The sequence below is a fragment of the Hyaena hyaena genome, unplaced genomic scaffold, assembly GCF_003009895.1.
Source record: "Hyaena hyaena isolate Hyena2069 unplaced genomic scaffold, ASM300989v1 scaffold_682, whole genome shotgun sequence".
Classification (NCBI taxonomy): domain Eukaryota; kingdom Metazoa; phylum Chordata; class Mammalia; order Carnivora; family Hyaenidae; genus Hyaena; species Hyaena hyaena.
The window spans coordinates 752,201-769,042 of record NW_024081315.1 but is presented as its reverse complement, the minus strand read 5'-3'; the positions used below and the strand labels follow the sequence as shown (position 1 = coordinate 769,042).

Genomic DNA, 16,842 nt, shown 5'->3' with positions numbered 1-16,842 from the left:
AGAGCCTACTAAAGCCTACTTCTTGTTGGGGACAGCTCCTGGACTCTAGCCAAGGCCCTCGTATCTCACTTGCTGAGGAGTGAGTTTCGTGATTACAGGGAGCACCAGAGCCTGAAAGCCCTGCGCCAGCCTCGAAGTGTGGTTTGAGATACAGACGAGGTTTCTAGGTATCACCTCATGTGCCACAAGCCCAAGGCATCTTTCAAAGGTGCTCCCTGGAGCTTGGGTGATGCCTGTGGTGGGGTGTCACTGCCACCTTTCAAGAGGATTCACTGAGAGCAGCACTGTGAGCCAGCATCATCTGGCCTCATCTTTGGGGGAGGGGCACCTGCATCTCATCCGCTTATGGACTCTGGACCCCGAACAACATCTGGGTACTTCCAGAAGGGATAAAGGACATTTCCTTGACACTCTCGAGAGAATGGATTGAATTAATAAGAAGCACAAGAGCGTCTCCCCTCTTTTCTCACCCAGCCTTGCCCTCCTGCTGCCCACAGGAGGCACCATTTCCAACCGAGAGTCATAACCATCCCAGTTTCAATTTGGCAACTGGCTCTTCTCTTAAGAATGATTGTAATTGATAAGATGCTGCCTTGGAAGAGGAACTTTCCAAGTGAGGCAATGACCTGACTCATTCAGTGAGACACCAGGAGCCTATAGCAACATCATGAAAAGGTGCTCAGTGTATCACATCCTTCATGGGGGCCAGGCCCTACTGTGCCCAGAGTGTGGGACGTGGTGACCTCCCTTTGGCTTGAATTGAATCAAAGCGCATTTAATTAGTTTGAAGAAGTCTTGAGTCTGCAGGATGATTAGATGGTGTATTAGTCCGTGAGGGCCGCCATAATGAATTACTACAGACCGGAGGGGCATAAACAGCAGAACTGATTATCTCACAGTTCTGGAGGCTGGAAGTCCAAGATCAGAGTGTCTGTATGGTTGGCCTCTTGTAAAGTCTCTCTCCTTGGTCTGTAGATGGCCCCTTTTTGCTGTGTCCTCACATGGCCTTTCCTCTGTGCACATGTCTTTCTGTGTTCGAATTTCCTCTCCTTAAGGATACCAGTCACAGTGGATGAGGGCCTCTAAAGACCTCATTTTAATGACCTCTTTAAAGACCTCATCTCCAAATGTTACTTTCTGTTACTAGGGGTTAGGATTTCCTAGGAATTGGGAGGAGACAGTTTGGCCATGACAGACGGGTAAGGGGATAAAGAACAGTGCCCCCTGGTGGGAGAAAAGCAGGAGGGTGGGGACTGGATGGAGACCGTGAAGGGGAAGGCTGGGGACTGTGGGCATTTCCCTGTTTGGAAGGAGGCTTGGACATGGGACAGGAAGGAGGTTTAAGGGTCCTTGTGCACCGGACAGTAAACCCCAAGCCTGTAGCTGATATCAAAAGTCATAGAGAATCCTCGTAGGTCCCTGCCATAGATGGCCCCGTGAAAATTCTTCCAGCTGGACTAGAGGTTGGAGTCCCTGCTCTCAGGTGTGATGTACTGCCTGCCACCTCTCCCAGGTGTTTGCTTCGCCCCTGTGCACCTCATGCTGGAGAAGGATCTGGTGGTGGGGAGAGAAATAAAGTGTTGGTTCCCACTGCCAGTGGCAGCCGCCATGGCCTTTGGGAATTGAGGGAGGGAACAGGGCTCTACCCAGAATTGGGAAGCTGGTGTCTGGAGTTTTCCCGACTCTTATCTGACCCTTTCTCAATCTCTGGCTCTGCCTGGCACCCACCCCTTAGAGCCCAACCCCCTGCTACCACCCTCTGTGTGCCTGGAGGGCCCCACCCCACAGGCCCTTCCATCGCCATGGCTCCATGCTTCTTAGTTACTTCTCACCCTCTTCCCTAACCCAGACCCCCTGCCTCAGGTATGAGTAACAGGCCCTCAACAATCAGTCCCCAAATGCCAGGCTGCACCATATGGGGGGTCCTGAGGGAGAGAGAGGGCATGGGCTTTCACGCCCACTTCTTTCTCTTCCACCTTTTTAACTTTTGAATTCAACATTTGTAAGAAGATTCACATCTGCTGTAAAACAGAGGTGCTCCGTGTTGTGGGTGAGGGGCTGAACATTACAAATATGTTTCAATGTCAGAAATGTTTTGATGAGTGTTTCTTACAAAGAATTAATATTTATTCGTTCCTGTAGCAAATGCTTCTGCATCTCCTCTGATGTGCTGCAACTCCTCTGATGTTGCAGAGATGAGTGACAATCTCTGAGGGTCAAACAAGCAGGTTACAAATAACTGGAGCATAAGGCAGGCATAGGGGCACCGGGGTGGGGGAGTGGGGGGAAGGTTCAGTCGGTTAAGCATCTGACTTTAGCTCAGGTCACAATCTCAAGGTTTGAGAGTTCGAGCCCCACATCGGGTCTCTGGTGTCAGCACAGAGCCTACTTTGGATCCTCTGTCTCCCTCTCTCTCTGCCCCTCCCCTACTCATGCTTGTGCATGCAGGCAGTCTCTCGCTCTCTCTCTTGCTCTCTCTGTCTCTCTAAAAACTAAACATTTAAAAGGCAGGCACAGGGGCGCCTGGGTGGCTCAGTCGGTTGGGTGGCCGACTTCAGCTCAGGTCCTGATCTCATGGTTTGTGTGTTCGAGCCCTGCATCGGGCTCTGTGGCTGAAAGCCAGCTCAGAGCCTAGAGCCTGTTTCAGATTCTGTGTCTCCCTCTCTCTCTGACCCTCCCCTTCTCATGCTGTCTTTCTCAGAAATAAATAAAACGTTAAGAAAAAAAATTTTTTTTAAAGGCAGGCATAAAGGACTGTAATGGAGGCACAGCATACTTGGAGAACTCCTAAGAAAACATTAATTTTTACCAAAGGAGAGGCATTTGGACTGGCCCCTGGCAATGCATAGGATCTATGTGGGTGGATATGAGAAGAAGGGCCCTTCCAGCCTGAGAGGACAAAGGGCTGATGATGCATATGACATGTGCTTAACCCAGGCAAATTCTTTATCTTCCATAAATACCATGCCAGATAAGAGACTTCCTGAGACGAGACTTCCCAACAAAACAGCGATCCTTGAGTGAGTTTCAGAAGGTCTGGAAAATCTTGAAATTGCCTGCATAATTTCATGTATGCGTGCATGTGCCCAGGGAAGGAGTTCTTGCCTCGCTTCCATTAGAGCCTTTAGAAGTCAGCACAAGCTAGCAGCTGCTGGAGCGAAGCACTTGGTGTTTGAAGTGAGGCACAAGGAGCAGCATCGGCGTCGCCTGAGAGCTTGCTAGAAAGGCACACTCGCAGGCCCTTTTGCCATGTACCCAGCAAGACTCCACTTCTTCACAGGGCCCCACAGGTGACTCATGTACACTAAGTGCCCCAGGAGGTTATCCCAGCTTTGCCTGCACCTGTTTTGTGACTCGGGCCCATTTCTGTGATTCTCTAGCCTGAAGATCCTCAAATATCACCTGCATCAGGATCACCTGGAAAGCCAGTTGAAACACAGATGGCCAGACCATACCCCCCAGATTGTTGATTCAGTGGATTGTGTTGGCACCAAAGGGTTCACATCTCTAACCAGCTTTCAGGTGATGCTGATGCTGCTGGTCCAGGGAAGGGGCTGATCTAGCCGTTTTCCAGATCGTGGTCGACATGCGTAGCCATTCTTCTTAGTGAATTGGAGACCTCTGGGCAGCTGTTCCACTCTAGGATTGCTGGAGCGGATCAGGGAGGGCACCGACAGTCTTACTGATAATAGACTCCCTGCACTGCAGTGATTCTGCAACTTTCTGGTCCCAGGCCCTCTTTATACTCTTAAAAGTTATTGAGGACTTCAAAGAGCTTTAGTTAATGTGGGTTACCATCTGTTGGTATTTACCCTCCTAGGTATTGTAATTTTAAAATATTTATTCTTTATCTGGGGCACCTGGGTGGCTCAGTCAGTTAAGCGTCCAACTTCGGCTCAGGTCATGATCCCATGGTTCCTTGGTTCGAGCCAGACATCAGGCTCTGTGCTGACGGCTCAGAGCCTGGAGCCTGCTTTGGATTCTGTGTCTCCCTCTCTCTCTGCCCCTTCCCTGCTTGTGTTCTGTTTCTCTGTCAAAAATAAATAAACATTAAAATATATATATATTTAAAATATTAATTATTTCATTAAAAAATAATGTGCCTATGTTGATGTAAGTGACACATTTTTTATATTTCCTTTAAAAACTTTAGTGAAAATAGTAGTCCAGAAATTGTTTTCTATTTTCTTTTTTTTAATGTTTGTTTATTTTGAGAGAGAGAACACATGAGCAGGGAAGGGGCAGAGAGACGGAGAAAGAGAATCCCAAGCAGGTTCCGTGCTTGGAGTAGAGAGCCCAACATGAGGCTCAAACTCATGAACCATGAGCTCATGACCTAAGCCGAAATCAAGAGTCTGACACTTAACTGATTGAGCCACCCAGGTGCCCTTTCATTAATTTTAATATTGTGGTAAAATACTGTTTAAAAGAAAACCACAAGCCCAAAATGGCATTACTTAGGTGAAGGCTCCAAGTTATTAAACCAACACTCAATACCCAGCCTGACTGCAGTTTCAACCCCCCACAAATGCAACCTTTAACCAGTCAGCATAGGAACTTCCTGGTCAGCACAAGGAAATTATTAAGAGACCCCTGCCGTTGCCCCTAGCAGGGCCACTGTGCCTAAAACAATGGGTCCTCTGCTAATAATTTCTTCTGTCCTACTCCATCTCTACCTTTAAAAACTTTTCCTTTTCTGTTGCCCTTTGAAGCCCCCCTCTACTTGTTAGACAGGGTGCTGCCCCATTCATGAACTGATTAATAAAGCCAGTTAGATCTTCAAAATATACTTCGTTGAATTTTTGTTGTTTAACAATACACATAACCCAAAACTTACCATCTTAGCCATTTTTTAAGTGTACAGTGGCATTAAGTACCTTCACTGTGCTGTACAGCCATCACTACCGTCCATCTCTAGAACTTTTTCATCTTGCAGATATGAGACTGTACACTAGCAGCACTGATTCCCCCTTCCCTCTTCCCTCCAGCCCCCGGCACCAGCATTCCACTTTCTGTCTCTGAATTTAAATAATCTAGGTACCTCATAGAAGTGGACTCCCATAGTATGTGTCTTTTTGTGTCTGGGTTATTTCACTTTAGCATAACATCCTCAAGATTATTATTTATTTTAATGTTTATTTATTTATTTTGAGAGAGAGAGACAGAATCCCAAGCTGGCTCCATGCTCAGCATGGAGCCCAACATGGGGCTTGATCCCACAAATGCGAGATCATGACCTGAGCTGAAATCAAGAGTTGGATGCTTAAGGGGTGCCTGGGTGGCTCAGGTGGTTGAGCATCCAGCTTTGGCTCAGATCATGATCTCATGGTCTGTGGGTTCAAGCCCTGTGTTGGGCTCTGTGCTGACAGCTCAGAGCCTGGAGCCTGCTTCAGATTCTGTGTCTTCCTTTCTGTCTGCCTCTCCCCTGCTCATGCTCTGTCTCTCAGTACTAAATAAACTTAAAAAAAAAGTCAGATGCTCAACCTAATAAGCCACCCGGCTGCCCCAAAATCCTCAGGATTATTCCACATGGTAGCACATGTCAGAATTTCCAACCTTTTTAAGACTAATAATACTCCATTGTACATGTAGACCACATTTTGTTTATCCATTCATCCTTTCATGGACACTTGGGTTGCAGTTATTCCTTTTTTTGAGCACCGAATGCCAAGTGGTTCTATTCCCAAATGCACTATGCTCACTTTGGGCTGAGCAGACAGGGGTCCTGGGGGTTCAGGAATTGGTCCAAGACCTGTTCCTGACTTGGCTTGACCTAGCTTTGACTTCAAAGCCTAATGCCTCCCCCTAAGCCACACTGGGAGGGAGCTTGGACTTTGTTGTGTGTGCCCTGCTCGTCCAAACAGTGGGAAGGAGGAAACCAAGATAAGCTCCAAGGCCTGATTGACAAAAGTGACCTGGGGAGGGGGGCGGTGTTGATGCCTACTGACTCTGTAGGGCAAAGTTTTTGGTTTCAAAGGTTCTTCCAATCATTGTGGGAAAATCAGTACCTCCACTGTTGCTGCTGGGTTTTAAATCTGTAGGAAGAGTTTGGAGAATGGTTTTGTTCTTAAGAACAAAGCCTTTTGGTAGGGAAATGTTAAATATTCAAATCAGTGATCAGTGGAAGTGTGTTTGAGGTGACTTCAGCTGCTGAGGCTGGACTGGATAGGCACAGCACTGGGCCTTAAGGAGAAACTGTGCACTGGGGTCCTGCTGGCGTGTCCAAGCCTACTTAGCAATAGGGCAAGTCCCTTCCTACCTCTGATCCTCAGTTTCCTCATCTGAAAAAGGATTGCCTTGTTGGATGGTTTTCAAATAGATTTCAAACTTAAGCTGAATTCAGGCCAGTAAATAAAGCATAATGTGTAGACCACCTATTTAATTCAGGGGTGGGTGCTAGAACCCCCTCTTCCTACCTCCCTCCTTCCAAACCCATCCCCATCATGGGGCAGGCAGCCAGGAGGAGTCACTGTGAGACCTCAAGGTCACTCTGGATGCATTCAGCCCAAGGAAGGCTACAGTGTGGACCACAGGGTGCCCATTCCTCCCACTTAATGTGAGTGCAACAAGGTGTGGCTTAGGTAAACTCCAAGTTTAGATTCAGCTCCTCTGGCTCTTTGAACCCTGAGCCAATGTGTTTTCCATCTCATCCTGCAAATTTGCCAAGTCTGGTGGAGACTACAATTAAAAGGTGTGTTTTTCTTTTTTTCTCAGCAATGAGATGATTGGCTTTGCATTTGTATAGTTAGAAAGAGGAAGAAGTAGCTCTGGGCAGCAAAGACAAATAGAATGGGCTGGGTAATTTGAGTGTGACAAGCTCCATGTTTTTATCCTTAAGACTCTTCAGGTCCTTGCTTAGCCTGGGAATATTTTATCGCCCCTCTGCCCCCAAAATCAGCACATGGTCAGTGCATGCCCTCTTCCACCTGCCAACACTGGTCCCTCTTTACTCCTCCTTAACATATGTGTCTTTTTATTTCTTTGGAAAAGGGTGTGTGGCAGAACCTGTGCATGTTGATGAGGCTTTTGGGGGTTTGATAGTGGGGTTCGCGGGGTTGGGAGCCAATGGCCAAGAATGAATTCTTGATATTGTCTTTGGTGCAAAAAGTGACTTTTTAAAAGTGTTACGGAATCTGGTCTGGATCACTCAGCGGAAGAACCAAGCAGCACTCAGAGATCTTGGAAGGCAGGAGATTTATTTTATGCCATTGGGCTCAGAGATCATTCTCCAGAGGTCTGAGCCCAGATCATCAGCAGAGGAAACAATTTATAGCCTGTTACTTCCGCATTCCGTATTAACGTGGGCTTGACAGGCAGGGTGGGAAGAAGTGGGGGGTCTTTGATCAGGGACAGGTATTTCCTTCTCAGCCCTGTCGGCCATCTTAGAACAGATTTTTCCTATCAAAAGCACAGGGACAGGACTCATGGGCAGGAAGAGCTGCCCCAGGACCATGAGGAGAGACTGGTTTTATACTATGGAGTGAGGGGGAGGTAAAGTCCAGTTTCTAACAAAATTTTCATATGCTGAAGGAGATTCCTAGGATACTGGAGGCCTAGCTGTTGTCAAGCTAAGGTTGTATTTCCCTCTAGCAAACATTACCATTAAGGCAGTAAGGAGTTCCTGGGGAAATGTTTTGCTCTGCTTGCCTCAGTATTTGCCAATGAGCTGCAGGTTAGAAGGAAGTTTAATTTTATCTGCCATTTCCTTCTGCCTTTGTTTCCCACATCTGGTGTGGGTGTCTGGAACCAGATAGAAAGCTAGAGGCTATAGATGCTAGAGCAAACCAGAGCCTACTTTTAAGAATGTAACAGCTGAGAAACTAGGTGATCGAGAGAAGATGTGGGGAGAGGAAATTACAGGTAGCAGTCAAGAAGAGACGATTTTGCCTGGTGGAAGGGTACCATGACATCCACAAAGGATTTTCTTCTTCCTCAAAGTGTTCCGAGTCTCCCTTAATCCCCAGAACACACATAGTAACCACCACCCCCCTTCCTGGCTGCCAGGCTATAGGGACAGCTGGTAATTTGTTCCTGCATTTATTTTTTAGATAATTTATGTTTGGTACTTTAAAAAAAGTTCTGAGTTGTGTAAAATAAAATTTAAATCCCCTTTCACTCATCTAGAAGTAGCTACTATGAATAGTTTTGCGAGTATTTCCCAGACACTTTTTAAAAATACACTTTTGTGTGTGGGGGTGGGGAGGGAGTGCGCATGTGCGCCTATGAGTGCACGTGTAATTTTTATATAAATGGAATCATGCTGCTTTTTCATTTACTAGATCATGGGCAGATTTTCCTGCCAGTACATGTAGATATACCTCATTCGTTGTGATGGCTGCTTGGTGCTTCACAAGTTGGGTGGACCATCAGTTATTTAACCAAACCTCCATTGAAGGATGATATTATTTTGGTTGTTTTCACAGCTGAATAATACATTTAAAATTTTTTTAAAAGTTTATTCATTTTGAGAGAGAGAAAGCATGCACAAACAGGGGAGGGGCAGAGAGAGGGAGAGAGAGAATTCCCAAGTAGGCTCCATGCTGTCCATACAGAGCCTAATGTGGGACTCAAACCCACAAACTGTGAGATCATGACCAGAGTCAGATGCTTAACCAACTGAGTCACCCAGGTGCCCCTTAATAGTACATTTTATTTTTATTTTTTTATGTTTATCTACTTATTCTGGGTTGGGGGGGACAGAGAGTGGGAGAGAGAACCCCAAGCAGGCTCTGCGATTCCAGCATGGAGCCCAGTGCAGGGCTCAAACCCACAAACGGTTACCTGATCTGGAATCAAGAGTCTGATGCTCAACTGACTGAGCCACCCAGGCACCCCTTGAGCAATACATTTAAAAGAAAGTGCCACTGTGTGCGGCCTTACTCACCAAGACTTTGGTTTTAGTACTTGCGCCTTCCATGGAAGAAACCATTTGCATTTGATTTTCGTTTTCTTAAACGGGTAGTGTTATGTTATAGTAAAAAGAACCAGATTCCGGGGGATTTGAAGTCTGGGGTTCTCATGTCCAGCCCAGCCATTTGTGATGTGCCTGGCTTTGAAGCAGGTCCCGCTCCAACCTGAGAGTCTTTATCTGTGAGATGGCCTTCCCAGCTTGGTGCTGTGGTGAAGCACAAAGGAGCCTACCCTGGGGAAGTGTCTCAGAGTGCCACAAGTCTTCTCTGGGACCTTCCAGGGCCCAGCCCCCCTCTCTTTCTTGTGTGTGCCTGGCTGAACATGGAAAGTAATAAACCCTTTTCTCTTTTGGTCCAGATTTCGGGTGGCATTTTGCATCTCAGGGACAACCACCCTAACCCTGTATTCTGGCTTACTTTGAGAAAACCCTGCCCCAGCATTTCAGGGGAATCTGAGTAATTATCTGAATAATTATGAGGTGGACAGAACACGAAGCAGAGTTGCTGGCCCCATCCCCTGACGGGAGGAATGCTTGCTCTCCTCTTCCCTCCCAGGCCCATCTTCTACTGTTGGTTGTAGGGCGGACAGAGGCTGCCTGAGGTCGAGCTTGGAGGAGGCACCATTTGATTTAAGTGGCTGTCTCCACTACAGCAATGAAACAATAGACCCAATTAAGTGCATTCTGAGGAATACCTGCTAGTCATCTTGGAAAGAACAAAAGGGGCAATTAGAGAGGAGAAATCCCACTGGGTGGGGAAGCAGGAGGAGGGTATCTCTGTGAGGAGATCTGAGGGAGATCAAGGCGATGGCTGCTGTGGCCTCCCAGCTGTAGGGATCTCCCTGGCCCACGTGGTGGTTGAGAATTCCTCCCCTGCCAGCACTCTGGGAAAAAAGTCTATACTAAACTTGGTCTTGATTGTATCTTCCATTTTTGGGGTTCCTCTAACAGTGAGTGGAACACGTGCACAGGGAGGAAACTGGGGATGGAGGCACGTTAGGAGATCTTGGGAGCCAGAGACCTCCCTGTGGTCAGCGCACCTGTCATCCAGCTGCTGGGTGGGGTACATGCCCCCATGAACCCAGAGGTTACGCAGGCCCTAGTCCCTTTCCCTCCTCACCCACCCCTCCAAATCAAGAGACTTCCTGAAGTGGTGTTATTTTTCCAGGGCTTGGTTGCTTAAAATGACAGAAATTTATGCTCTCACAGTTCTGGAGGCTAAAGTGCAAAATCAAGGCGCCAGCAGATTTGGTTTCTTCTGAAGGCCGTGAGGGGGAATCCATTCCATGCCTGTCTCCTAGCTTCTGGTGGGGCCAGGGACCCTTGGTGTTCCCTGATTTGTAACTCTGTCACTCGTCTTAATGATTTCATCCACAAAGACTCCATTGCCAAACAAGGCCACATTCGCAGGTACTAGGCATTAGGTCTTCGACATACCTTTTTGGGGGCCACTCTTCAACCCACTATGGTGAGATAAGGGGGCAATAACACTGGGGTACGAATACAAATACATTTCACCAGAAATTACATTTCCTTCATCGGTTCTTCAGAATGATTTTAATGATCACATTGAGGAGTGTGACAAGATATAGCCACACAGACACCTTTACCTACAGTTGGAAATACATCTCAGGAGAAAGGGCAAAGCCAAGGATATTAATATGAAGGCACAGAAAGCAGGGAAAAGAGAGCTAGAAGTTTCCTCCTAGATGTGAGTTTCTGTGATTTCTCTAAAATAAAGAGAGGGAAGGAGGGAGAGGAGGTGGTTAGTAAGAAAGGCCAAGAAATTCTGATGCATTCTCCAAGGTGAGTTTCACCATCCGCACATGCCATAAAAGGTCAGCCTTAAACAGCCTCAGAGTACTCTGAGACAGAGCTCCAGGATTCATGGAATTCCAAAGGCTTTGTTCTAGAAGCTTCTTTTAGAATACAGAATAGTCTTCAGTCCTCCTGCCCCACTGGTAGTTTTGGGTCACAAGAGAGCAAATTCTGTCATTCGACTTTGTCCTGTGTGTCAACTCTACCTCCATCTGGGGGTGAGTATGAACTCCCAGTGGAGGGAAGAAAAATAATAGCCACAATAATTTAGAAGACACCATAGCCTTTCTCTCCTATACCTGCCTCTTTTCTTTCCCTCTCTTCCATTCTCCTTCTCACTCACCCAACCTTTGCTGAGTACCTACTATTACCATGCTGTGGCTGTGGGAACAAAAATAGGAAGACAATACTTTGTGCCTGTAAGAAACTCACAGGCTTGTGAGTGGACCAGATCCAAAAATAGACATTTCTTTTTTTTTTTTTTAATGTTTCTTTTATTTTGAGAGACAAGAGACAGCAGGTGCAGGGAAGGGGCAGACAGAGAAGGAGAGAGAGAATTCCAAGCAGGCCCCATGCCATCATGACCTGAGCTGAAATGAAGACTTAGTTGCTCAACCAACTGAGCCACCCAGGTGCTCAAAAACAGACATTTCTGATGCAATCTAATATTAATTTTAATGATGGAGATACTAATAATAATGATAATTACCACTTATTGGTATTTCTCCTCTGTGTCAGACCTTGTAAGAAACGGGCATTATCATGATCTCGTATAATCCTTATAGAACTCCCAATATATAGATGAGGAAATTGAGGTTCTGGATTATTAAGTTTCCCAGTTAGTTAAGTATCAGGACTGGGGCTTGAAGCTTGTTTGCTAGGTTCCAAAGTCCATCCTTTCACCTCTGCTCAGGAGCACAGAGGGAGGGGCCCCTCCCAGCAAGCACGCAGGAAACTTGTCATTGGTCTGTGGGACTTAAAAATATGGTATCACCTTTTATAAATCACAGATCAGGTGGTATCAGCAGGGCACATAACCAGAGTACAAATGTTATTGTCCTCTCCTCTTTCTGGCCCTCACCTTTGTCCTCGTTCTTTCTGGTGATCTGATTTTCTTTCATGTGGGTGGACAAACTTATTTACCTTTTTGATCCCTTTGATTTTTTATTGACCCACTTGGCTCTTTTTGCTCTTTTGCAAATGACTCCATTTGCTCTTTTAAGGGCCATTTGCGGGCCAAAGCCCTGTCTAGAGCCCTGACCAGGGAAGACTCCTCCCCACCCTGGGATGAGGACAACTCCCAATAAATAAAAATGATGACCCATGTGACATGCGGGGCTGAGCAGGGCTTTTATCCATCCCTTAAAATGCACTTCCTTCCACCGCTATTTCTTGCCTTGGCACTCATCATGGAACAGAAGGTCACGCCTGAATCATCATGGTGATTGAATCTTGCAAATGTGAGGAGATTGTAATGAACACACCAACATTGGTTGCATCAGAAAATCTCAAACCGCAGACCTAGTGCTGCGGACGATCAATGTTTCCTTCCATGCACACTGCCCTCTTGGGAGCTCTTTCGATGTCGCTGTGCAGAATAAATGAAGCGCTCTGTACCAGGGCCTCTAAAACGTGCAGGGCTGAGGGTTGCTGGTCACTAGAAGGCTTACAGCACCCTCCTTTCTGGGAACATCAAGGGGAGGAGAGGAAGGAGCATATGTTCAGCCCCTGCTCTGTCCTAGGACCAATCCCAGATGCTCCCAAGTGGATATTCCCCTGCCCTCAAAGTGGCCCGAGGGGGACATCTTAAAGCTGCATGGGCTCCAACAAGAATAGAGTTGTTCTATTGGGATGCCTGGAGGCGGGACTTCCTGGAAGAGGCAGTTTTGGGTATAGGTGTCGAAGGCTCTTTGAAGGCCACACTGAGGGAATGAGGTGTTCTTGGTAGAATTTCCAGTGTGTTAAACCAGGGAGGTGAGAGAGTAAGGGCACCCATTCATAGGACACTCTGTAGTCCATTTCAGCTGGGGTCTGGGTACGTTCAGGTGAGCAGTTGGAAAGGAAGAGAAAAACATAGATTGGCACAGAGCTATAGACTGAATGTGTTCCCCCCAAATTCTCAGGTGAAAATCCTGATCCTCAGTGTGAGGGTATTAGGAGGTGGTTTTGGGGGGTGATTGGGTCAGGAGGGCTGTGCCCTCATTAATGGGATGAGCGCCCTCCCCAGAGAGCGGTCCCTCGCCCTTTCCACCACTTGAGGGCACAGCCAGAAGATGGGTGGGTATGAACCAGAAGGAGTGAATCTGCAGGCATCTTGATCCCAGACTTCCCAGCCTCCATACTGAGAGATGTCTGTGTTTATAAGTTCTGCGATCTATGGTGTTCTGTTACAGCAACCTGAACAGACTAATGGGGAAGGATCTTGGTTCTTTAGGAGCAGTTGCCCCTGCTGGATCCCTACCTCAGGGACACCTATCTTTCTTTACACAGGTTTTATAACAGCTTTCAGGTCCAAGGGCTTTCAATTTCCAAAACGAAAGACTGGATTAAAATTTTCTTTTTATGCCCTAAAAACGTCATGTCCTGGGAAACCAGCCAGGAGATGAGCATCTACTGATGGATCTCGAAGCCCCTTGCTACCCCATCTTAGTGTCTGGACTTGCTCCCGGGTGGGGGATGGGGGTAAGAAGGAAGGGGAGGAGGGGAGACACAGATGCAGACCCAGAGTTTCCAGCAAGAATGTCTTCCCCTGACCCCAGCATCTACCTCAGTCCATACCCACCCTGGGGACGTCTATTTTGTACATTAACATCTCTTCCTAGCCCAGTTTGCCAGGGAAGGGCCCGGTATCTGTGGAACTGATGAAACAAGTTCAAGTTAGAGCTAATCCAGCTGTGTACAAGCCAGAGGCCTGGAAATGAGCAAAGCACCGTGTTAGATTAGGCATTCTCTGTAACAACACTCCCATGGAGGTACCTGGTACTTTGTCACCACAAGGGCTATATATCCTGGCTCTTCACAAGGCAACCTTGCTGCTCTGTCCTTTGGGAGTAGTCTGTGGACATGGAATAATAGTTGGTCTGTACTAATTTAGGCCCAACTCAAGGAAGTTGGTTCTGAAGTTGCCATGGCAAAATGAGATACGAGAATGGAACAATTTTTGGCTTCTTGGAATCCTTGCAACTGATCCCTCCTCACCCCAGCCCCCCCCATCCAGCCCTCCCCCATTCCCTTAAAGGGCCTGTAACAAGTAAGACCTTCTTATTGTAAGAATTTTGAAAAACAGAAAAGAAAGCAACATCCACAAACCCACCTCCCAGGGGGTGACCACTGTTAGCATCTTGTATTTTATTTGAAGCTTTTGTTTTTTAAAATAAGTGTTTCAATGTGAAAACCCAAATCAATGCACTTCTAACTCTGGCTGGGGTGGGGAGGGGGGGGGTTCTGGCTGTCATTCAGATGGGGGCTGAGGGATTCAGGTTCAGGATGAGTGCAGAGTGCCTCCTTTTGATTTCTTGATTGTTCTAGGGAGTGGCTGAGGCTGAACTGGAACAGAACCTGAACCGAACTTTCAAGAGCTTCTTCAGAGCAAGTGATGAGGTGAGGTTGCGGGGGGATGTGCAAAGATACAAAGGCCTCTGGAATGCATCCCTGGGAGGGGGAGGGGTCCTGGAGTATGGGAGAGTCTGGAAATGAGCAACTTGGCCTCCTTTCCTTTTTTTTAAAGTTTATTTATTCATTTTGCAAGAGACTGAGATAGCGTGAGTGGGGGAGGGGGAGGGGTAGAGAGAATCCCAAGCAGGCTCCCCACTGTCAGTGCAGAGCCCCACAGGAGTTTTGAACTCATGAATCATGAGATCATGACCTGAGCCGAAATCAAGAGTTGGATACCCAACAGACTGAGCTGCCCAGGCGCCCCAGCCTTCCGCCGGTGTAGTCAGGGTGATTGAGGTCTCACTTTACTACTCCCCTCATTATGGGGAAAGGTTACATCCTCCCCATCACACACAGGCAGGGCTTTGAAACTAAGATCAAAGAAAGTTTATAATGCAACAGTTTAGAAATTATGTCATGACCTGCCACTACCATTTTCACATGTGTAACTTTATCAAAGTCCCAAATCAATTGCCATCACTAACCCTCATCTTGAAAAGGAGCCTAGGATGCTTTATCTCCACAAGCCTGCCTGCCATCTCATATGTCAGCTGTCACTGTCTTGTCCCCCCTGTTATTCAGACAGTCAGTGCCGCTAAGACATCCCCATGTTTTCTGGTCACCACTGGAGTCTTTCCCCTTTGCACTTAGTTCAATTTCTTCCCTCCTGAAGGACCTTCTTTGGTGCTTCTCTCAATAAGAGTCTGTTGATAGTGAACTTGACAATTTTTTGGCCTGAGAATATCTCCATTTTGCTTTTCAGTCTTGTAGAATAGTTCATCCAAATATAGAATTCCAGGTAGAAGCTTCTGTCATTGCTTATGACAGACCAGCCTGAGGTCTGCCCTCTTGTATTCAGTGGTGTCTGATCTCCAGTTGGATACATCTTTGAAGTTTTCTTTTCTGAACAGTGTTTTGTGGGGGTTTTTTGTATGAACGTTGTATGTGGTTCTTTTTGCAAATCATTCTAATCGCTTATGATAGAGCCTTGCTCTATTCTTGATTTCTAGTTCCTTCTTTATGTCATTAATTTAATGCTTAACATTAAAGCATAGTTACTTTTTTCATTCTCCCTCTCTCTTTATCTTACTTTTTGTTTTTGGGAAAGTTCTTTCTTTTTGTTTTTATAGTTTATTGTCAAATTGGTTTCCATATAACAGCCAATATTCATCCCAACAAGTGCCCTCCTTCATGCCCATCACCCATTTTCCCCCTCTCCCCATCCCCATCAACCCTCATTTGTTCTCAGTATTTAACAGTCTCTCATGGTTTGCTTCCCTCCCTCTTCTTAACTATTTTTCCCCTTCCCCTCCCCCATGGTCCTCTGTTAAGTTTCTCCTATTCCACATATGAGTCCTCTCTCTCTCTTTAAGTTCTATGACTTGATATCCTTGGAGACTCTTATGTTAACTGTTTGCTGTGTTTGCTCTCTCTTGCAGTGGGGCATGTGTGTGTGTGAGAGAGAGTTTTTACAGTTTTGGTTTGTGAGCTCATCTTCAACAGCACTGAATCTGCACCAGTCTGCTTCAGCTGCAACTGAGAAAAGGCCCTCATGTGCTTCAGCATTTGCTTCTTCTGCCAGGCATCCCAGTGGCATTGCCAGCCCAGGCTCACTTTTCTTCTTGTTTGCTTTGTATCTTGAGGGGTTTCCAGACTACTCAGGTAGAGCAAGTCTAAATCTAGATGCCTATGAAGGCAAGCTTCCAGCCATGAATTCCTGGGAGAACTTTTTGTGGTTTCCTCTTAGAACCATACCGAAATGGAACAATGTCTTTCACTTTTGCTCTGCATGGTAGGTGGATTTTTTTAATCCACCCCTTAACTGAAGACTGCAGATTTACTGGATTTATAGTGGAGAGGCAGAAAGTGTCTCTCTTTTTTATTTTTTTAATGTTTTAAAATTTATTTTGATTGGGGGTAAGGGCAGAGAGAGTGAGAGAATCCCATGTAGGTTCTGCACTGTCAGTGCAGAGCCCTAGTAGAGCCCTACTTGGGGCTTGAACTCACGAACCATGAGATCATGACATGAGCTGAAATGAAGAGTCAGATGCTTAACCAACTGAGCCACCCAGGCACCCCAGGTAGTATCTCATTTTTGACTTCCCACTGGCCACAGGTCTCAGGTCTCATCTCTTATTCCCATTGGTTGTGTCAACCCAAGTTCTTACACTACCAAACCTGCAAAGCACCCAGGAGCAGCCTTGGCACAGAGCCGTGGCCATCAGCCACCTCTGCTTTGACCCCTGAGAACGTGTCTCCCACTCTCTGGGGGTTTTAGTATGTTTATGTAACCTGATGGCACCTGTAGGCCTTTGGTTGTGACAAGGTTTACAGATGACCCATTCCAGCATATTTCCTTACTTCCCCCACAGTGACATTTCTAACTTTGCTCCCTACAGGCTTTTCTCTCTGTGAGCAGAGTCTGTGAAATGGGTAAGAGAGGTTCTTGGGAGGGAAGGGGG

At 46.7% G+C, this 16,842-nt stretch overlaps 1 protein-coding gene across 3 annotated transcripts in view; it reads left to right on the top strand.

Annotated features, from left to right (window-relative positions):
* The window catches only part of EPHX2 (epoxide hydrolase 2), a 70,041-nt gene that overhangs the window by 44,879 nt on the left and 8,320 nt on the right, over nucleotides 1-16,842 (top strand). For 2 of the 3 annotated variants that reach the window (XM_039217378.1, XM_039217381.1), the window contains exons 13-14: nucleotides 14,255-14,326; nucleotides 16,780-16,813. In XM_039217378.1, the coding sequence (XP_039073309.1) occupies nucleotides 14,255-14,326; nucleotides 16,780-16,813 (106 nt within the window). Of the gene's footprint in view, nucleotides 1-14,254; nucleotides 14,327-15,819; nucleotides 16,292-16,779; nucleotides 16,814-16,842 lie in introns of those variants that run through there. The other variant, XM_039217380.1, reaches the window with a different exon arrangement.